At 37.1% G+C, this 23,176-nt stretch overlaps 2 protein-coding genes across 2 annotated transcripts; both read right to left on the bottom strand.

The window, feature by feature from the left end:
- Positions 1–77: 77 nt before the first annotated feature.
- On the bottom strand, positions 78–9,593 carry acp6 (acid phosphatase 6, lysophosphatidic). The gene is made up of 11 exons (XM_051708952.1): positions 9,493–9,593; positions 7,066–7,234; positions 6,584–6,712; positions 5,394–5,524; positions 5,150–5,229; positions 4,944–5,031; positions 4,622–4,754; positions 4,094–4,194; positions 3,887–3,979; positions 2,280–2,445; positions 78–756 (listed from the first exon to the last, which is right to left on the bottom strand). The coding sequence occupies exons 2-11, from the start codon at positions 7,225–7,227 to the stop codon at positions 622–624; spliced, it is 1,218 nt and encodes a 405-aa protein (XP_051564912.1). The 5' UTR covers positions 7,228–7,234; positions 9,493–9,593; the 3' UTR covers positions 78–621.
- Positions 9,594–13,132: 3,539 nt separating this feature from the next.
- Positions 13,133–14,449, bottom strand: gja5a (gap junction protein, alpha 5a). The gene has a single exon (XM_051709016.1). It carries the CDS (start codon positions 14,447–14,449, stop codon positions 13,217–13,219), a length of 1,233 nt encoding a protein of 410 aa, XP_051564976.1. The 3' UTR covers positions 13,133–13,216.
- Positions 14,450–23,176: the final 8,727 nt, after the last annotated feature.

Raw genomic sequence — 23,176 nt, 5'->3', positions numbered from 1 at the left:
GAGCACACCAAGTAAAAAAACAAACAAAAAAAAAAACCTAAAAACTAAAGTGTAAGTCTTGAAATTGAATTCTGAAACATTTCAGAAGATTTTTATTTGATAATAAATATGCGTATCAGCAGTGAATATGAAAGATAAAAGGCTGCAATTATTACTTATTTTTGACTTGAACACCACTTAACATCACTTAATTTGATGTTAAAATGAGTAACTCAGACATCACTGATAAAAGAATTTGACATTGTGGCAAGATCTGTACCAAATTCAAACAGACTGACACTCCCATTTCCCTTGAATAGTTGTACTCCGATTCACATATCAATATTCTTGCTGGAAAATGCACCTAATATTGTGATGCCATGGGCAAGAATTTGACTTTTACAAAGAAATGAGAAAAAAAAAAGCATAATTTGCTGTGTACATTCAGCCATGATCTAGTATTCCTTTACAACAGGAAAGGACTTGACAAAACTTAAACAAGACTTCTGACACTAATTTGTGAAAATGAACACGTGAATCCATGTAGAAGTGAGCACAGCTCCAGTGGATTTACAAGCTTAGACTGATGCAAAATGTGTCTGTTTTCTGGGTGAAAAGTCAAACTTGAGAGCCAGTGGAATATCAGAGTTTGGGATGGTCCTCTGTACTGTTGCAGAGGGCCTGGTAATACTCATCAGGTAGAGAGAAAAAAGACACTGCCTCCTTAAACTCATTTAGCGGGCAGTAGATATCACTGCAGCCTGGGATTTTTTGGTCCTACAGGTATACACAAGAACAGCTTCAAATAAAGACATACATCATACCAGGACAATTATTCAGCATATAAAAAAAGTTAATTACAAGTCCATATATGTTAAGTGGAGGTCCATCAGAGGAAGCAAGGGATGCTTGAATAAAAATGTACTCTAAATTGATTGAAAACATTATTATGCACCGTTTTATCAAGCCTATTTTTAAAGGGATAGTTAACCCAAAAATGAAAATTCTCTTATTTACTCACCCTCATGCCATCTAAGATGTGTATGACTTATTTTCTTCTTCAAAACACAAAATTTTTTAGAAGAATATCTCAGCTCTGTAGGTCCATACAATGAAAGTGAATGGTGATCAGGCCTTTGAAGCTCCAAAAAGCAGACTGCTGTCAAAATGTAAAATTAGTTACATTTTGGTCTGTTCTCACCCAAAACTAACTGTCTGGATCGCTTAAGAAGACATTGATTAAACCACTGGAGTTGTATGGATTACTTTTATGCTGACATTGCTGTGTTTCGTTTGGAAGGCTGCGTCCTCCGGAGGTCACATTTGTCGGCCGCATACGTCATCGAGGCCACATACGCATACGTCTCGTTTCAGAAAAGCGAGTAGGACACTTCGAATGCAGCCTTCGAATGCGACCTTCTTTCACGGGAATTCGGAGGATGCATGAGGTGTATCCTTCGTGGGCACTCACAACCCACAATTCTTTGCTTCAACGGAAATGTCTAAAACAAATTACGCCAATTTGCCCGTAAATATGATGTTCAAACGCAAGGAATGTAAATTCCCAAGTTGAAGTACCTCAGTAGATGGGTGCAGAGTATATAATATGTATAATTATATTAATATATAATTAAAATAAAGTATTAGACTAAAATTACACCTGTAAAATCTATTTTATTTTCTCTTTACATCATTATAACTCTCCTAAAATGTACCTCATACAGTCCCTTCCAGAGGGACTTTGTTCCCTTCTCACTCAGAGCACTGGCGCTTGTTAAAGAATGGCGTGCTGTCATAGCAACCATGTTACATTCCATTTCCGTTTGTCCTACGAAGACCGTCTCATTTAAACGAGGCTTGTTTAAGCATGTTTGCAGCCTTCGAAACGAGACACAGCCATTATCTACTTTTTGGAGCTTCAAAGGCCTGATCACCATTCACTTGTACTCTATGGACCAACAGAGCTGAGATATTGTTCTAAAAATCTTTGTTCTGTAGAAGAAATAAAGTCAAACACAACTGGGATGGCATGAGGGTGAGTAAATTATGAGAGACTTTTCATTTTTGGGTGAACTCGCCCTTTAAGCCATCAAGAGATCGCCTGTGTACAGGAACAGAAAAAAATATATGACGATCAACCTACAATCTTTTATTGTTATTGTTACACTAAAGTCTTCCAGTAAAATTCCCTCTCAGACCACCACTGCTTGTGTTACTGCTCAATGAAAGCTTTAAGAGTATTTTTTACAATTATTTGTACATCACTTTAACTTGCCTTGATCCTGTGTGAACCATCTTACCTGACCAATGTAAGAGACTTTAGCGTAGTACTGGCTAGTTTGACGGTGCTGGTACAGCTCCAGTGTGATGTCAGCAGCATACGGTGGCCATTTCATGTCAAAAACCCCCAAGGCCATGAGATATGGCATCAATGTAGTATCATGCACAGAGTACAGGAACAACTTTCTATATCCATAAAAAAAACAACAACAGCAATTATAAATATATAACTCAGCAAAAAAAGAAACGTCCTCTCACTTTCAACTGCTTTTCAGCAAACTTAACGTGTAAATATTTGTATGAGCATAAAAAGATTCAACAACTAAGACATAAACTGAACAAGTTTCACAGATGTGACTAACAGAAATGGACTAATGTGTCCCTGAACAAAAAAGGGGGGGGGGTCAAAATCAAAAGTAACAGTCAGTATCTGGTGTGGTCACCAGCTGCATTAAGTACTGCAGTGCATCTCCTCCTCATAGACTGCACCAGATTTGCCAGTTCTTGCTGTGAGACCTTACCCCACTCTTCCACCAAGGCACTTGCAAGTTCCCGGACATTTCTAGGGGGAATGGCCCTAGCCCTCACCCTCCGATCCAACAGGTCCCAGATGTGCTCAACAGGATTGCGATCCGGGCTCTTCGCTGGCCATGGCAGAACACTGACATTCCTGTCTTGCAGGAAGTCACGCACAGAATGAGCAGTATGGCTGGTGGTATTGTCATACTGGAGGGTCATGTCAGGATGAGCCTGCAGGAAGAGTCCAGCCATCAAAGATGATGGAGGGATTGTGCATTCCTGGTGTAACTCGGGCAGTTGTTGTTGCCATCTTGTACCTGTCCCGCAGGTGTGATATTCGGATGTACCGACCCTGTGCAGGTGTTGTTACACGTGGTCTGCCACTGCGAGGACAATCAGCTGTCCTTCCTGTCTCCCTGTAGCGCTGTCTTAGGCGTCTCACAGTACGGACATTGCAATGAATTGCCCTGGCCACATCTGCAGTCCTCATGCCTCCATGCAGCATGCCTAAGGCACGTTCACGCAGATGAACAGGGACGATGGGCATCTTTCTTTTGGTGTTTCCAGAGTCAGTAGAAAGGTCTCTATAGTGTCCTAAGTTTTTATAACTGTGACCTTAATTGCCTACCGTCTGTAAGCTGTTAGTGTCTTAACCCATTACACAGGTGCATGTTCATTAACTGTTTATGGTTCATTGAACAAGCATGGAAAACATTGTTTAAACTCTTTACAATAAAAATCTGTAAAGTTATTTGGATTTTTACAAAATTATTATTAGTTTATATATATATATATATATATATATATATATATATATATATATATATATATATATATATATATATATATATATATTATTATTATTATTATTTTTTTTTTTTTTTTCAAGTCAGACTTTTTTCCCACAAGAGGGCAGCAGCTCTCATGTTTTGTAAATGACAGTCACTGTCTATTGGAAGTAGTTGGGAGAGTGGAATGAAAATACAGTATTTGGACATTTGATGTATAAATGTCATTGCATTAGGTAACAAAATATCAAACCAAAAGTAGTTGCACAAATGTGAGTTCAACTTGTCTGTTTTAGTGTGGATGAGACTATTTAACCCACCTGTCTGGATTAGAGGTTGTGCCCTGAACTTTGTCCTCTATATTAGTTAGGAGTAATTGGAAAAGAGGACCCACACAGATCTGTAAATTCTGCCTGAGGACAAACACAAGCACATAAACACCTTAACAAAGGCATTAAACAATAAACCTCTTTAAACTTCTAGAGGCAGCCACTTCTTAAACAGTAGAGGATTCCTCTGGCCCTTACCTCTTACTCGGCTCATAGATGTGATTGATCATATCTACGGCTCTCTGCTCAACAATATTCCTCCAGTGCTCAAGAACTGTAGGAATTGGCAGGCCATGGGTCTATAGTACACACAAAAGTACTGTTAAATAACATAACAGTATTGTATTTGCGAAACAAAGCCAACACAAATGTATCTTTCACACCCCCTCTATAACTCATTTCAACTACTCCCATCTGAAAGACGGTACATGGTACCTTTGGTGAAAAAGAAAATGTAAAGGAAAACTTTTATCCCAACTGCTATCAGTATTTTAAATAAGTAGCCATGATGAGATTTTTAAGTCCCAGTGCTTTCATACTCAAATTTGACTCATTCTTTACTATTCATATTGTACTGTGACCTTTGGGTTTTATTCGTATTTTTAATGTGATGTATGTATTGTTTTAGTGAGCCATTTCATCAAAGAAAATTTTCTATCCCTGTGGGATAGACAATAAAGTTTTTTTTTAATTTGAATTTGAATATCGCCTGTTGTATCACTTTACCTCTCTGGCCACCATGTCGTCTCTAATGAGGATGAAGTCAAGATGTTTATGAGGATCAACCCCTAATGCACTCTGGATGCTTTGCAAGTCAGCTGCAATGTCTGGAAGTGTGGATGACTCTGCCCAGCGAGGACTACATTTCATGCACCACCAGCCAATCACAGACATAGAGACATGGTGTTAAACCAATCACAAGCCATTAAGCCAAAGGTCTAAAGGTGCAGTCACACTAGGATTTGAACAAGCAAAATTTAACATGTAACAGTACATTAAAAATGAAAATGACATTTGTTATATTCATATAATCAAAAAAGAGCTTTACCCAGCGAGTAGCCTGAGCAGCTTGCATCCATGATAGTTGGGGTAGAGGACTTCCTTCTCTGCCTTTTCAGTATGGATGGACACAACACCTTACAGTGGGAAAAAAATCAAACAGTGAAAGGCAAACAGAGCAGTGTGTATATTATGCTTATTTCATCTACTACTACACCAAACCACACAAAGAGTATAACTGAGTTGCCACATTACCTGCTTGCTCCTGCTGGAACAGTCCTGCGACAAGACACGTGGCTGACTCAATGGTGCGTACAATGTTGGTTGAGCGAATGCTATAAAAGAACAGTAGAAATTCCATCTGATTCAGATTAATGATTCAATTCATTAAGTGTGGCTTAAGTGTCAGGTCACCAGTCAAGACGTCCAGGAAAGAGAAGCTGGGCTGAAAGTCCAGGAAAGAGAAGCTGGGCTGAAAGTATTCTTGTTGTGAACTCACTAAACTTCTTTAGGTTTGAAAGAAGGTGCGAGGAAGGGCACTTCCTCTATGTATCTCTTTCGCAGCCTCACTCCAAGATCGTACAGCTGTTGCATGCCCACTGTGGTCAGCTGCCCTGGATAAGTTCCACCCTGTGGAAGGAGTCAAAAGTCTGTACCATTATGTTTCTTAATGTGACTGCCTGGCATGGTTTTAGATAAACACATTCAAGTATGCATAAGTTTAGATATATGACCTGTAATATACCATCAGTCTACTCCATTTTAAGAGTGCACTTAAAGGGATAGTTCACCCAAAAATGAAAATTCTCTCAGTGCCATCCAGATGTGTTTGACTTACTTTCTTCTGCTGAACACAAATAAAGATTTTTAGAAGAATATCTCAGCTCTGTAGGTCAATATAATCAGGTGAATGGGTAGCAAAATGTTGAAACTGTATAAGTGTGGGTGAGAAACAGATCAATAATTAAGTCTTTTTTTTTTTTTTTTTACAATAAATTCACCTCCCTGCCCAGTAGGTGGTGATATGCACAAAGAATGTGAATTGCCAAAAACAAAAGAAGAATGTGAAAGTGGGGACTGGTCATAAAAAAGGATATAAATATTGATCTATTTCTCACCCACACCTATCATATCGCTTCTGAAGATATGGATTTAACCACTAGAGTCTTATGGATTACTTTTTCGCTGCCTTTATGTGCTTTTTGGAGCTATAATATTTTGGTACCCATTCACTTGCATTGTAAGGACCAACACAACTGAGATATTCTTCCAGAAGTCTTTGTGTTCAGCAGAAGAAAGAAAATCATACACATCTGGGATTGCATGATGTTGAGTAAATAATGAGAGAATTTTCTGTTTTGGGTGATCTATCTCTTTAATGGGAAAAATAAAAACATGTAAACTTAAAATAAAAAGATTCTACACAGTTGCCCAAAAACTATTTTGCCATCAAAACAGTTACTTGAAATTAGCCAAACCACAGGCTAAATTTAATAAGGGCCTTTGTTGTACTAGAGCTCTTTGCATTGTGCTTAGTGAAGGACAGTTGGGCCTGGCCGATCATTGCTGCTTGAAGAAATATTTATAATCCAGATCCACTAGGATTAACAGCGAAGGACTCGAGTATGCAAAACATTTTCCTGTGTCTAAGAATGTGGCACAAATGCATAAACGCAGACACACACTCACTGTCAATATTTTGGCTCTGTAGCTGTCCTCTACAGGAGCTGGGGGTCTGGGCCCTCCCTGCAGGTCTGTAACCATATAGTCTATTTCAGTGTGAGCAGGAGCTTTCAGTAGCTCAGGAACCCATTGTGCCTAGGGATGCAGAGACCATGCATATAATTACCATCAACATGCAGACTATTACAGACATATGACTGTGCCTCTGTCTATGAATAAAAAAGCACAGTGAGGCTGACGAATGATTCTGAGATGTTTAAACAATTAAGAATCAATGGCAAATTTGTGAGTTCTAATGATTTGTACATTTATTTAGTTCCTTCCACCCTCCCTACTACTATTATTTCTTCTCTTCACATTCTTCTTATTATTATTTAAAAGGTTATTTGTGTTTAACCTTCCTAGAAAAAACACAAAAAATCCAAAAAATAATTGACCACACAACACTGATATCTTGGGCACAGAAATGACTAATCAATCCATTTTACCTCCAACACGTCCGGTATAGATTTCAGTGGTGTTCTCGCACCGTGTCTGAACAAAACTTGAATTAATTTAAGCTCATATGGAGATGGTTCAGTTTTATTCTTCTGAGACCAGAACATTGACCCGAGGGCCACTGAGCCCAACAGACCCACTCGAGCCCACATGATGCACCTGTAGAGAGATAAACACTGTGTTAACGCTTATATGCCATATAATGCAGAAAACAATGCTTTAGAATTGGCGTCATTACTTAGTTTGTCCAGCAGAGTGCGCTCCGACTCCATTGTTTACAGAGCTGACTCTGAGCTGACAGTGGTTCTGCAGACAGTTCGGAGTTAAGCGGTGCGGAGTTCAGCAGTGTGTTCTCGGTAAATTGCTAACTAGTTTGTGAAATACATACTGGAAAGTTAATATACAATGACCCCATCATTTTATATAACTAATATAATGTTAACCCTGTCCCTGACAACCATGTCACTCATGTTTATCACATCTGTTTGTTATGTTAGCCAGCTATAGTTTGTCAGTGCAGTCAGTAATGTAACAGATTGAAAGGTAAACATCAGAGCATCTTTATGCAGCTCAGCATACAATGGTGCGGTGGTGGATTGTGTCTGTTGAGTGTTGATTTCACGTTATGTTGTTACCTAGTTGGTGAGACACAATGCTGGAAAGTAAATAAAGTCCATCTTTTGCTCTCCGTGGCAACAAGCTTATAGCTAACTAGCTAATCACGTAGCTACTTTCATACCTTGTCAGCATGTAAGCATGTATTCACCAAACTGTTTTGTTCAGGATTCACAGTTTAGTACCCCCTTCAACAGAACAATTCCAGTTGTTGCATTTACAAAATGTAATATTTAAAAGTCTGGTTTTCCAGACATTAAAATAGGTTACGTAATAAAAGTAGATTTAATAAATAGTATATTTGCCCTGTGTAAATAATAATATATAGGAACAGTATCTAAAATAAATAAGGGGTGATAAATAAATACTAATACAACAGGCTGGAAAAATAGACATTTATTCATTTAAATATATTATATATATTTTGAATGTGTTGAAACTTGACACCGGGTAATGCACCCTGAAAACTGCACCGTTAGATCGGTTTCATACTGAAGGGCCGCTTAAAAGTAAATTTTTTTCTCTCTCTCTCAAATGTAAACGAGTGTAAATGCCAACACCATCATATATGTCGAAAGGACTGAATCCTGTCAACCAAAACATGAGCTCATTGATGTCATTAACTGAGTCTGCTTTTTTATTCCATCAGTTACTCCTGGTCAGATGCTTCCATAAATATTTAGTTTATACGTAGGGTTACGTCATACATAAATGTAATGGTGCAATGCTCAAATATTTAGTAGAGCATAAATTGTGACTTAGTGCCCATTTATGCCACCACTAGGCTAAGTTTTAACTTACGTATAGCTGGTGCAACCGGCCCCTGATGTTTATTTAGGTATTTATTGTATTTGTATTTATTCTTTATTTAAATGGTCAGCATTTTACTGATACTAAACATACAGTACTGATGTTTATTTAGCTATTTATTGTATTTTTATTTATTCTTTATTTTCTCAGTGTTCACTTCTAGAATTTGTTGACAGTGTATAATAATAATGTCAAATATTCTTTGATAAAAATATCTGTTAAAGAAAGCAGGCTTCTGAGTACCTTTGCATAGTCATATCGGTGCAAAATCGGTGCACAATCTACATAGAAATGGTCTGTTTTCATTCCAGGTCAAACATTAGCAATATCGGCCACCATATCGGTAATCCGTGAATTTTCCCTCTCTAAAATCGGTATCGGTCTCAAAAATCCCATATCATTCGGGCTCTAATTTTGATTGACATTTTGCTTTAAAGACAAGGTCTATACATATATACATCTACACTTCTACAGTATAAACGTGTTTAGAGAGAGAGAGAGAGAGAGAGAGAGAGAGAGAGAGAGAGAGAGAGAGAGAAAATTATTTTACAGCCCTATCACTAACAAAAACTGCTGTGGTGTTACTATGGTACTGCGATGGTTTAAAATGGGAATACCTTAGTAATATATTCATATGATAAAATAGCATTTACTCCTAAGTACTCCAAAGTATACCATGATAAAGTCACGGTGGTACCATTGTACGCTATGATACTTTTTTGTTTGTAATATATATATATATATTCTATGTATCTCTTAGAATTCAATTTACAGAGGTAACAGGCCGGTTCTACGTGTAATTTTACATGATATCCTGGCAGTTCATTTCTATTACGAAAGCTCAAGTCCATGACTTGTCAACTTCTGCCTCATTCAGTTATTCTTCATCCACGCGCACTTGTAAACGACAAATACCCTGTAATAGTATAAATCTTTTATGGAATGCAAAAATAAATGTGCTCTAAACAAACGTCCCTTTAAATGTCACCAACCTGAAGGTTTCGGATCCGTCAATTTAATTCCACTGGTTTTAGATTGCACCCATTCTTTTCAGGCAGACTGACAATTCCACCGGCTGAAAGTGAGATGCATTCTGGGATGGGTAATTGCATAGACTACATATAGAGCTGTAAAACTACATTTCCCAAATACATAAAGGAATAACTAGTACTTGCGTTTCATGACACCGTAATGTTCCTATGCAGGACGAATTAGAAATATTACGGTAAATATGTCAATCCATGTCTAGATGAGCAGTGCAAGACTGGAGAAAATGATTGTGACATTACATAATAAACTCTATCTATCTATTATATCAAATTATTATATCAAAATTATATTTTACAACTGTATATTAATAAAAACAAAGAGCAAATATGTTGATGTTCTTTTTTACTTTCTGATCACTGTGGGGCAGCATCTCTCAAGTTTTGTAAATTACATTTAGACTACTGTAATACTGATTTGTAATGTGTATATACTAGAGCAGAACAAAAAATGAATCACATGTATATTATTAGTGTTGGGATATTTTTATTTCATACTGCCAACAGATCAAAGGAAATGAGACACTGTGACTGTGAGAATGAAGTGAAATAAAACTCAGATGTTATCCATTGCTAGGATAAAAACTCAGAGAAAGTTTCCCAGATCAACCCTGATCTTCAGTCATATGTTATGTTTCTAATAAGAAAAAAAATAAATAAATAAAAAAAAAAGTACAACTCTGCTCCACACACTGGTGTAAGGTTAAAGGGTAAGTTCGCCCAAAAATTAAAAAATTCTCTCAAAATTTACTCACCCTTATGCCATCTAAGATGTGCATGACTTTCTTTCTTCAACAGAACACAAACAAAGATTTTTAGAATAACATCTCAGCTCTGTAGGTCCATACAATGCAAGTAAATGGTGACCAATGAAGCTCCAAAAAGCAGATAAAGTCAGCATAAACATCATACTCCAGTGGTTTAATCAATGTCTTCTGAAGCGATTCGGTTGGTTTTGGGTGAGAACATAACAAAATGTAACTCCGTTTTCACTTTACATCTTGACAGCAGCCTCCTTAGGGATCATGATTTCAAGCTCGATTACACTTCCTAGCACCATTTAGTGCTCTGCATGCGTCAAGCACTAGGAAGTGTAATCGAGCTTGAAATCATGATCGTGCCTAGAGACTACAATGTCAAGATGTACAGTGAAAAAGGAGTTATGTTTTGGTCTGTTCTCACCCAAAAACAACTGGACCGCTTCAGAAGACATGGATTAAATCACTGGAGTTGTATGGATTACTTTTATGTCCTTTTTGAAGCTTCAAAGGTCTGATCACCATTCACTTGCATTATATGGACCTACAGAGCTGAAAATCTTTGTTTGTGTTCTGCTGAAGAAAGAAAGTCATGCACATCTGGAATGGCATGAGAATGAGTAAGAGAATTAGAGTTTTTTGGGTGAACTATCACAAACATTATCTGTAATTTTCCAGAAGGCAAGTCATTTACCTGAATGATCAAACAGTGCTGATGAACACTCTGACAGATATTTTGATTGACCTTTCTGAGACCTCATATCGTTATAGGAAAACTCCATTTGGACCTCAAGATGGTGCCGAGTATGGCTACTGCATTGCGAGCTCCGACTCAGTGTTTACCTACTGTATATTTTATATATACTATTTTTATTGTATATATACTATTCTATTTTTATTGTGTATGTGTGTTCTATATTGTGTGTATTGTATACTGTACATTGTATATTATTATTTGTATATTGTGTTGTGTGTAATTATGTGTATATTAGATATGTAAATTGTGTTGTGTAAATCTGATGTTTATTGTAAATTGGTATATGTCTCATCACTGTCATGACTGCTATGTTGTTCGGAACTGCACCCAAGACTTTTACCCACTGTTGCACTTGTGTATATGGTTGAGTGACAATAAAGGGATTTGATTTGTTTTGATTTGATATTAACACACTCACACATTTTGCTTGGCACACACATCCAAGAAAGTGCTGAAAACAAACCCTACTTTCATTAATATGAAGAATTTATTCATGATTGTCTTGTGACTAGTAATGGAACTGCATATTCTTTATCTCAAAAATCAAACTTTTATTTTAACTTAAGAGTGTTCTAGCCCTCTTTCCTTCTGTTAACAAGGTCGTTCAGATAGAGTCAAATCTTTTTCTTTTATTTTTTACATCTAGAAAGGCCAGTGTAGCACAAGAGATGATCTTGATCTACTCTTTCTAAAGGCACTTTATCAATGTCCTACACTTTTATGAGTACTCCCATGCTTACAGATCACACAGTAAAGCAAATAAGAAGACTAATTAACCACATAGAATTCAGTGCCATTGTGTTCCACGATAATTTACATAAATTCACTTATTAATTTATTATTATTATTCAGTTAATAAGTAGCATACTTGCATTAGGTCAGTGTCTCTTTTCTGTGGTCATCTTATTTCCAATAACACTGCAGTTCATAAACTTAAATTAAAGCAGCCCGCACACACAAGGCATAACATTGCTCTTGTGATGAACTGCTTGGGTTCCATATGGCAAGTTTGTTTTTTTTTTTTTTGTTGTTTTTTTGCTCAAATGGTGTGATTTGACATTTAGGTAATTTTAGTAAGGTACTTTTTGTTTGTAGCTTGTAGTGTAGCTAAGTAATTTTTCTATAGGGCAGTCTGTTATTTAATTATTTTAAATTATGAGTAGCTTGTAGCTTGGTAAACTACAGTTTTAAAGTAGCTTCCCCAACACTGCAGGTCAGGGCAAGAAACACATAAGAAAGCTCTTAGTGACAATACACTTACAATTATAACTTAGGGTTTTCTTAACTAAGGGGTTTCGTGCAACCGGACTCTGACCACAAAAGCTTAAATCAGGGGTTTGACATATATGGTGTGTTTTTAAAATAGTATATCAGAATCTATTAGATGATTTTGAAAGCCTTATTAGTTTCCAGAATAATCCAATACTGCTATATCTTATGAACGTCACCAATGTTTTATAAGTAGTCCTCTCATCTTCCATCTTTCCATCCATCCTCTTAAATCAAAAGCCTTTTATTCAAGATCACTAGATCCCACCTGTAAAAATCTACAAACACATCTACAACAACAGTTTCAATGAAACCAGATTAAATACTCTGATACAGATTCTCTGCCTTGCTCACTCTCATTATCCTCAGTTTAATGGTGTTATTTAAGACTTTCTTACCACTTGCACTCCATAAAAAAAAAAAAAAAAAAAAGGGCCAATGAAATATACAAAAACATGCACATCTTTTAGTTGCATATCTCTCCTCTGAGTTTTGGCACACTATATGAATCCACAGTAAACCAAACCTCTCCCTGCCTCTCTTCCTCTAGGAACGCCCTTTAAAGACCCCATAAAGAGTTTTGTGGATTTTAGTTCATGGCTGTTAGCTCTGAAGCAATCTTTATGCTAGTGTACTCCTAAAAGTTGACAAAATTAACTTTAAGATGATATATACAGTGTAGCATGAGCCTCCACATGCTGTGAGTCTCTGCGGTGTCATGCACAGCGAGCCACATGATAAGATGCACGGATTGACTGTCTCAGAAGCAGAGGCAACTGAGACTTGTCCTCTGCCACCCAGATTGTGGTGAGTTACCGCGCCACCACAAGGACCTACTAAGTAGTGGGAATTGGGCATTCCAAATTGGGAGAAAAATAAACACAGACTACACAGCAAGATCACCCGGTCTGACCCGGTTACTACTAGTGCCACTGGTCTTGCTAAGACGGCGCTTGTCTCCAAAGAAGCCTGGATGGGAGGATGGTGTGGAGGGGGCACTGGGTGTCACATCAGTCGGGACATGCCCGCAAGGCACCCGAGATGCAGGGCTCCCAAAGCTCATCCGCATGAAGTCCTCGCGAGTCTCCAGGTCATCATGACTATGATGATGCCACTCGGTGGCCATATTGACAGAGTTCTGCTGTTTGGCCAGATTGTTGGTGAAGGGCTGGTAGGCTTGGTGTATGTGATGAAGATGGTGGTGATGGAGATGTGGAGGTGATGGTGGTCCTTGACTGGACGCTAAGCAATGGTTAAAATCTGGGGGTGGGGTACAGTTTTGGGAAGGGGATGGTTGAGTTGTGTCAGACCGTTCCAGTGGAATAGTTGCCATGCCAGGTTTGACTGTGGAAACATCTTTGCCGTTTTTGGTTTTGCCATCAATGGTGCGGTTTTCTGTGTACTTTCTAAGGCATTGCCTACACTGTTTCCAACTGAGGTGGTACAGCTCCACCACACTGAGGAACAGTGACACTCCTGCCACCACTAACATGAACACAATGAAGACGTTTTTCTCCGTTGGCCGTGACATGTAACAGTTCACTGGGTTGGGACACGGCGAAGTGTTGCAGTGGTACAGAGCTTGCAGAAAGATTCCATACATCATATATTGGATCACAATGAAGGTCACTTCCATGACCGAGCGTATTAAAATGCTTAGGACGTATGTGTGCAGCAGCGCCCCCCTAAGGCGGATCTTTGTCGGTGCCTCTACTGCTTTGTCTCTCTGTTCCAAATACTCTTTCTCTTCTCTTCCTCCCTCATTCCCTCCTCCAGCCTTCTCCTCCTGCTCCCTCTGCCTTCGTTTCTCCTCCATGCGGACGGTGTGCATGGCATGGCCCATGTAGATGAGGGATGGCGTTGATACAAAGACGATCTGCAACACCCAGTAGCGGATATGAGCAATGGGGAAAGCTTGGTCATAACAGACATTTGTGCAACCAGGTTGTTTTGTGTCACACATGAAGTCAGACTGCTCATCACCCCATGATGACTCCGCGGCTGTGCCCAAGACTAGGATGCGAAAGATAAACAGCACAGTCAACCACACCTTCCCCACTGATGTAGAGTGCTCCTGTACCTCTTCCAGAAAGTTACCTAGGACACTCCAGTCCCCCATTGCTTCACAACAACACTGCTTCTCTTTCTGAGACATAGAGAGAGAGATAGAAGGAAAGAGAGAGATTGACATTAAGATAATTTTCAAGAGTTCTTAAAACTCCCAGCCTAGTTTCATTAGACCCCTCAAATGTTTTAAGTATAGGGGTAGCTTACCGAAAAATGAAAATTCTGTAATTGAAAACCTCAGTCACCTTTCACTGTCATTGAACAGAAAAAAAATGTGCTCTAAAATTAAATGGTGACTAAGACTAACATCTCCTTTAGTGTATTAATGTAATACTCCTTTAAAACAACATGAGGGTGAGTGAAAAATGAATTCAAATTTTTGGGTGAACTACCATTACTCAAATAATTTTTTACTTTATGCAATTTGGTTTAGTCTTTAATGTTATCACGCAGTTCTCTTAAAGGGATTGTTTAGAACTTTATTAGGAACACCTGTACACCTACTTATTCATATGATTATCTAATCAGAAAATCATGTGGCAACAGTGCAATGCATAAAATCATGCAGATACAGGTCAGGAGGAGCTTCAGTTAATGTTCACATCAACCATCAGTATGGGAAAAAAATGTGATCTCAATGATTTCAACGTGGCATGATTGTTGGTGCCAGACGTGCTGGTTTAAGTATTTCTGTAACTGCTGATCTCCTGGGATTTTCACATACAACAGTCTCTAGAGTTTACTCAGAATGGTATCAAAAACAAAAAACGTCCAGTGAGCGGCAGTTCTGCAGACAAAAATGACTTGTTGATGAGAGAGGTCAACAGAGAATGGCCAGACTGGTTTGAGCTGACAGAAAGGCTACAGAAACTCAGATAACCACTCTGTACAATTGTAGTGAACAGAATAGCATCTCAGAATGCACAACACATCGAACCTTGAGGCAGAAGACAATGTCAGGCACTTTATGAGGACCATAGTGTTCCTTATAAAGTGCTCAGTCAGTGCATATGGCATATATCCTCTTCGTAATCAATCAACAGAGCTGTCTACACCAGAACCGCCCGCCTTCAGTTGACGGACATGGCATGACTCGCTGCACATTTACTCTAGCCACTTTATTTTTAAAATTACTTTTATTTACAAATATCATATGTATGAATTGACTGATATGTAGTTTAGTATTATATTAAAATAAGTTCTAACATTTATATCAAAAGCCAGCTCGTGATGTTTCTGTTCTGAATGTTGGATAGGCATTCTCAAAGAAAACAATCACTGGCATCATTACTTCACTAAATATGCAAATCAGCATGCTAGGTATGAGGGAGATAAGTCAACTCTGAAAAGGTCTGTCCATGCATCAATAAATTTAACTGCACTAATAACTAACTATACAGTATATTGTCACAATTCATGGTAGTAAAAACATGTGTATTTGGTTAAACTGTTCTGCTGGCCCCTGTGAACACCTGGCTTTGAAATTAAATGTATGGATAATTTGCAAGTATTCTTGTTAAATAAGAAGAAGGTGAAGAGAACAGGTGGTTGCACTCTAATTCTATTTCTATTCAGTTCTAATTCTATGTTTTTGTTTTGTTTTTTGTACCACCAAAAATTTTGAGCATGAGTTGAATGCGAGTAATGCCAGTAGTCCAATAACTTTTTTTTTAAACGTTTAATAAAATAAAAATGTAACTAGAGAAAATGTTACATGGCCAAATAAATAAATAAATAAAATGTCTTGCTCCAAGCTCACATCTTCAAACAAAAAATCCTAGGGAGATGACATCACTAACATTATGCAACGTAATTAGAGCTTCATACGTAAACAGTTAAAAATATTTCTATATTATATTACACATTATTCTCAATTATTAAACTCACATCTATATAAAGAAATAAATATAAAATTTGTGTTTAAGTAATTTGTGGCTATTAAAAAACGACATGAATGTTGTGCTCTAGAAGAATGTGAACAAGTCAAATTGTGAAAATAATATTGTGTATGACACATTAATTAAAGGTTTTAATTAAAAGTCTCGTTTTTGCTGTAGGTAGCACTCATTCCTCACTCATGTGTCTCTGTATGTACTGTGCCACATGCACAATATGTTTGCAGAAACAATATCTCATTCCTAGTTTATCTGAACCTAAATTTCTTTATAGGAATACAGTGGCCCCAAAAAGTATTCAGACACCTAAACCACACTTTAAAATGTGTGAATATCCACACATTAGATACATCAAATTTCATTTTTCTGAGACATTTTTGCAAATATTTTTAACAAACTGATCCAAAAGTAATTTTAAATGGATGTATTAGGTGCACAAATAGAGCTAATAGAGCTAATAGCACTAATATTTATCCAAGTTTGACAAGCAAACAGTGTCATAATACATTTTGTCTTGATTTTGAACATTATATATATCTACAATTTTAAACCTAACAAACTTTATTTGTGTGTGTGTGTGTGTGTGTAATTAGCTTGAAAGGTGTGCTTGTGCTCTTTTTAAAATAAATGGCACTTGATTCTTTGTTTTTTAATGCAATGAAACTGTATCTCACAGACTGTAATCATATATTTTTCAGAGATTTCACATGCATTGTCAAACTACACTACCAGTCAAAAGTTTTGAAACACTTACTCATTCTTTATTATAATTTTTTTTTCACATTTTAGAATAATAGTAAAGTCATCAAAACTATGGAATAACATAAATGGAATTTTGTGACTAAACAAAATCCAAAATAAATCAAAACTGTGTTATATTTTAGCATCTTCAAAGTAGTCACCCTTTGCCTAGAATTTGCAGACATGTACTCTTGACATTTTCTCAACCAACTTCTTGAGGTATCACGCTGGGATGCTTTTTAAACAGTATTAAAGGAGTTCCCATCTATGTTGGGCACTTATTGGCTGCTTTTCTTTATTATTTGGTCCAAGTTATCAATTTCAAAAACTTTTTTTTTTTTTTTAAATGAAATTTTCGTTTTATAATGAAATAAATTAATATGGTGGAAAAAGTATATTTTTGTCTACAAAACTAATTTCAAACATTTAAGCATACGCCTTCAGATCAAAAGATTTTTAAGATCATGAGAAACATTTCAGTCAAGTGTTTCAAAACGTTTGACCGGTAGTGTATATATGCAGTATATTTACAGTATGTCCCCGAGAGGGGAGCACTGTATGAACTTAAATAAACACAGGGGTGACTGTTCTAATTGTGGCTGGCCTGCCCCAGTTTTCGGGGTAGGTTGGGAACAGTGGCCTTGGCAGTGCAGGGGAGAGCGGAGCAAGGTGATGCCAGGGGTCCTGAGAACTACTGCTTTGCATGACCCATACAGACCCAAATGGGGCGATGATTTTAGACCAAAATGCAGCCGTCTATCTACAACATCACGTGTGCCACCCTCTGTGGTTCTGTTTTTGTCCCTGTGTTTGTGATGTAGCTTTTAGGACACTGAATGGTCCTAAAATATGTCACAGAAACTGAGATAAATAAATTGCATTGTTAGGAGTGTTCCTCTTTGAAAGACACTACTAATGTCACTTCAGCAGCAACAACAATTCAAGATAAAGGTTACATGCTGAGAAACCAGATGGCTGGAAACTAGATTTGGTCACACTTTATTTTACAGCGCCTGTGTTACTATGTATTTACAGAGGTAAGTAACAGGTAATGTTAATGAACTAATTGTACATACTGTGTAACTGCTTTGTAGCAGCTGCATGTGAAGTACACATTGTTATAGTTATTATGTAATTGAATTTAGTAACATGTAGTATGTGTAACACAGACACTGTAAAATAAAAGTTTATCCTAGATTTGTGCATTTTATGAAGAAAATGGTGTTTGTCTGTTGTGGGTGATTGCCAGGGAGTTGCTTTGCGGTTGCTAAGGTGTTATGAATGGTTTTTAGTGCACTGCTGTGTGGTTTCTAGGGAGTTCTGGGTGATTACTAGGTGGTTGCTTACTTGCTCAAGTCAAATGAGTAAGTTCAGTGTAAGTCTATAGGATTTTTTTCACTCTTCTCAACCAGTCACACAATTTGAGGTGTAATCCTTGACCGTAGCACAAACAGTATTTGAAGTTTCATACTTAGGGTTAAGGTTTGTTCAGATGTACGTGGAGTGACATCACAATTTAGGCAAAACAATAGGCTGGTGATCTATTGTTTGTCTTGCATCCATTTATTCTTTTATTGTCTATATTATTATGTTCTATATTATTTACTAAATAAAGTAAATAGTAAAAACTTAGCTCTTTTCAAAGGTTCCTCTTATCTGTTCCTCTCAAAGGTGTCAAACATGAGTTCAGGTATATTAATATTAGATATTAACATTAACACTGTCCAGCATTGCTCTGTTTCCCAAAAATAACTTCAGTGAACACTGTTTCATTTCCGTGTCACATCACGTCAATCTGGCATGAAAGAGCTGCCCTAAAATAAGTCACTCTAGGTTCCAATCGTTCCACAAAGCATCAGGTTATGTCTCTTAAAGGATATTTTTTTTTTTTTTTAAACTTAGCTTAAACATTGTAAAAATCAATGCAATAGGTGTTTATTGTGTGTCTTGCTCTTTCTGACACCCACACACGTTTTTTTCTATCATGGTGGGGACTTTCCATTGACTTCTGTTGTTTTATACTGAGTTAATAATATTTTCTATCTCCTAACTCTACCTAAAAACCTAAATCTCATAGAAAACTTTCTATATTTTTAGATTTACATTAAAGGAATATTCGATACAAGTTAAGCTCAATCGACAGCATTTGTGGCATAAAGTTGATTACCACAAAATATTTCAGATTCATCTCCCCTTTACTTAAAAAAAAAAAAAAAAAAGCAAAACTCGAGGTTACAGTGAGGCTCTTACAATGGAGGTGAATGGGGCCAATTTTTGGAAGGTTTAAAGGCAGAAGTGTGAAGCTTATAATTTTATAAAAGCACTTACATTAATTGTTCTGTTAAAACTCATGTATTATTTGAGCTGTAAATTTGTTTAAATCACCATTTTTACAGTCGTTTTAGGGTTTTAAGGGTTGTTGAGATTACATCGTCATGACAAAGGAGTTGTAAATTTGGTTTGAACTTTACACGGAAATATTAGATTTTATCACACTAAATCATCTTAACACACATATTGTTTATTTCTTGTGGCTATACATTTGAAACAATGAGTATTTTAACATTTACGGATGGACAAGGGGGGGGGGTGAGAGTGGGCAAGTCAAAATAAATTTTTCTAGTAATAAATATTATGCCACAAATGCTGTAGATTGAGCTTAACTTGTATTAAACATGGAATTTTCCTTTACGACATTATTTAGCATGTTTATTAAGCCATTTTCATTGTGGAGACCGTTGGCTGGTCCCCAGAATGTTGGTGATTTCAGATTTTACAATACTAAGACAAATTTGGTCCCCACTATGTAGGCAAAACCTGACCCACACACACAAATATCTTTTTTCAGGATCTCAATATAGCTGTTTTAGTTCGCATCAGTGAAGGGTATGGAAAAGACATTAGATTTATTGCTATTTACAGGACGTTGTCACTGTAATGCCCATTAAACCTCCAATGTTTTATTAAGCCCTAACAGTGGCCACACTAGATAGTTACCTTTAAAGTGTAGTTGTGTGTCTGTGTATGTGCCTACTCACACCCATCTTGTACTAAACCCTGTTTTGCTAGTACTGGGTCTTGCTGATCTCCTGACGAATGGCCAAATATGGAATCTAACAACAAACTGTTTGAATGGAGGCCCTCCATCTTTTTGAACAGATGTAAATCATCATTCATCATCAGTGAAAGGTATTTAGTGAGTTTTAAAGTGGTTAAAATCCAGATGTACAACAAAGATGTTGGCACTAATGACATAACAGTGACAGCGAAATTCTGCTAGGCAGTTTAAACTGAATCAAAGTGTTTCAGTGAATCTTGCTAGTAAAAAAAAAAAAAAAAAAAATGCTCCCACTTTATAGTAGGCGTCTTTTTACTACGAACATAAAAAAAAAAATGTCATTTCATACAGCGTACTTACTGTGTACATGTACATGTTGTTCTGCAAAATTTGTATTTGCTGCTACCACAGTATGGTTACAGAATGTACTTCCTAAAAAAACTAGCACATTTGACAAATGTTCATTATTGTGCCACACAAATTCTGCCTTTTTTGTCCAGTTTCAGTTCAGTGTCCTGGATGCTGACCCACTGCATGATTTATTTAATTCTTTCGTTTATGTTGTCTTACTATTTTAAAATTCCTTCAAAATTTCACATGTGGCACAATCTCACATCAGATGCTTTGGAAATGACTGTCATTTAATGATGTGAACCCAGTAATGTGAGCATGTGTGTGTTGGCAAAAGCCGTTTAGAATGCAATTGGTGGGAACGGAATCTTAGACATTAAAAATGGAAATATCCAAGTCTTTTAGGGCCTCAAGTGCAAGGTTGATTTCTTTCCCAAAGAGAAAAAGGGAACGACAGGACATAAAAGTTCACTTGGGCTGATAATTTTATGCACAATACCCTTAAAGCCCTTATCATGAAGTATAATGAGAGGCTTAAGTGCAGACTGCAGTATTTCTTGCAGATAACAAACAATGGAACTGCAGTGCACACACACACATACACACACAGGTTGGTGAGATAAATGACAGACAGGAAGAACTTTCACCTGCTCTCATATGATTTTCTGCTTGTTATACGAAAGACTTGACATTGGATGCTGACCCCAAAGGGCGTCTAATGTGAATGATCATACACTAGAAATTGTTAAATTTAGGCATATTTCCCCCCTCAACACAAAATCAGTCTTTTATATTCTTATAGCTAATCTTACCTGGAATATATGGAATGATTAAGAAACTGAACACTGAATAAAGCAGATTGATAAAAAAAAAAAAAAAAGTATGCATTTCTTTGGATTTAAATTCTCAAGTTTCAAAATACACTGCCTGGCCAAAAAAAAAAAAAAAGGTCGCCGTTTGGATTTAAATAAGCAGATACTTAAGAGCCTATGATTTAATCATTATTGCAGTGATTAATATGTTTCAGCTGGCAACAAGTCTTTTAACCCTAATTGATGAAGTGTGTAGCTTCTCCTTTCTTAAACAACCATGTCGGAAGACTTATCCCAAAGAAAACAACTAAGGAGATTGCTGAAATCACTGGAATTGGGTTAAGAACTGAGATATTCTCCCCTTTTTCTCCCCAATTTGGAATGCCCAATTCCCCATGTGCTTTAAGTCCTCATGGTGGTGTAGTGACTCGCCTCAATCCAGGTGGCAAAGGACGAATCTCAGTTTCCTCTGCATCTGAGACTGTCAACCCGTGCATCTTATCACGTGGCTTGTTGAGCGTGGAGACATAGCACGTGTGGAGGCTTCATGCCATCCACTGCGGCATCCACGCACCCCATCAAGAGCGAACCACATTATAGCAACCACGAGGAGGTTACCCCATGTGACTCTACCCTCCCTAGAAACCGGGCCAATTTGGTTGCTTAGGAGACCTGGCTGGAGTCACTCAGCATGCCCTGGATTCGAACTCGTGAACTCCAGGGGTGGTAGTCAGCGTCTCTACTCGCTGAGCTACCCAGGCCCCCTTATCCAACGCATTATTAAAACCTGGAAGGAAAGTGGTGATCCGTCAGCTTCGCAGAAGAAATGTGGTCGAATTTTTTTTTTAATGATCGTGATCGGAGATCACTAAAACACTTGGTGAAGTCACATCGTAGAAAATCGACAGTAGAACTCACTGCTTTATTTAACAGTGAAAGTAAGAGCATTTCCACATGCACAGTGTGACAAGAACTGGGATTGGGACTAAACAGCTGTTAACATTCACTTAAAATCCCCATTAGTTGTTTAGTAAAATGTGATTTGAATTTGAAGTGCTTAATACAGTAGGCTATGAATCTGAAAATAGCAGTATGCTATATAATAAATGTTCATAAATATTTTTTACTAAAATAAAAATGTCACATATTTACATAATGCAACATATATTTAAAAATATGACAAAAATTGACATAAATGCTCAAATATATTAACTCTAATTGTATTTGTTTGTATATGTATATCAGATTTCAATATTAGACGATGTAATAATTGCAACAGGATCAATTATTGAATCCTCATTTGTGTTTTTAATTTACAGATTTATTGCATGTCTATTTTAAATTTAGAGAAATTTTCTTGCATTGTCTGTGTTAGAAAATTTTAATACAAAACTAATTAAGGGTCTTCCAACACCCACAGGTTTCACCTAAATGTATGATATTTTTGTGTGTAATTCTGTTTTTTTTTTTTTTTGCTTGCTACTTGCATAGAAAGTTATTGTGCACTAAAATATTTACATGTAATTGCATTTACAATGTAATTAACACAATTACAGAGGTATATAATGATGATTTGTGAGTTTTCACTGCAAAACAACACAAAAAATATAACGCAAATTGCATCACAAAATTTGAGAAAAGCCGCAGCAAATTTAGTCATTTTGGGCCGCAAAAATCAGGAAAAAGTGCCGCGAAATCCTGGTGGGACAAGTACTTCCCTCCGCTATGTTGAATATTTGTTTACATCTCCTACCAAAGCGGACATATCCAGTAGTATCAGGTAAGAATATGTGCGATTACTACGTCTGTTGTGTCTCTCATCTGTGATAAGCATTATGTTGAAGCTGTTAGTTTAACTCTATTTCCCAGCTGTAGTGTAGTAGTAATTTGAGCAATCATGGAGTGAGAGGCAATTGCCGATG

The sequence above is a fragment of the Myxocyprinus asiaticus genome, chromosome 10 (assembly GCF_019703515.2).
Source record: "Myxocyprinus asiaticus isolate MX2 ecotype Aquarium Trade chromosome 10, UBuf_Myxa_2, whole genome shotgun sequence".
In the NCBI taxonomy this organism is placed as follows: domain Eukaryota; kingdom Metazoa; phylum Chordata; class Actinopteri; order Cypriniformes; family Catostomidae; genus Myxocyprinus; species Myxocyprinus asiaticus.
Note: the sequence above shows the minus strand (reverse complement) of the source record. Positions and strands in the feature narration are given on the sequence as shown.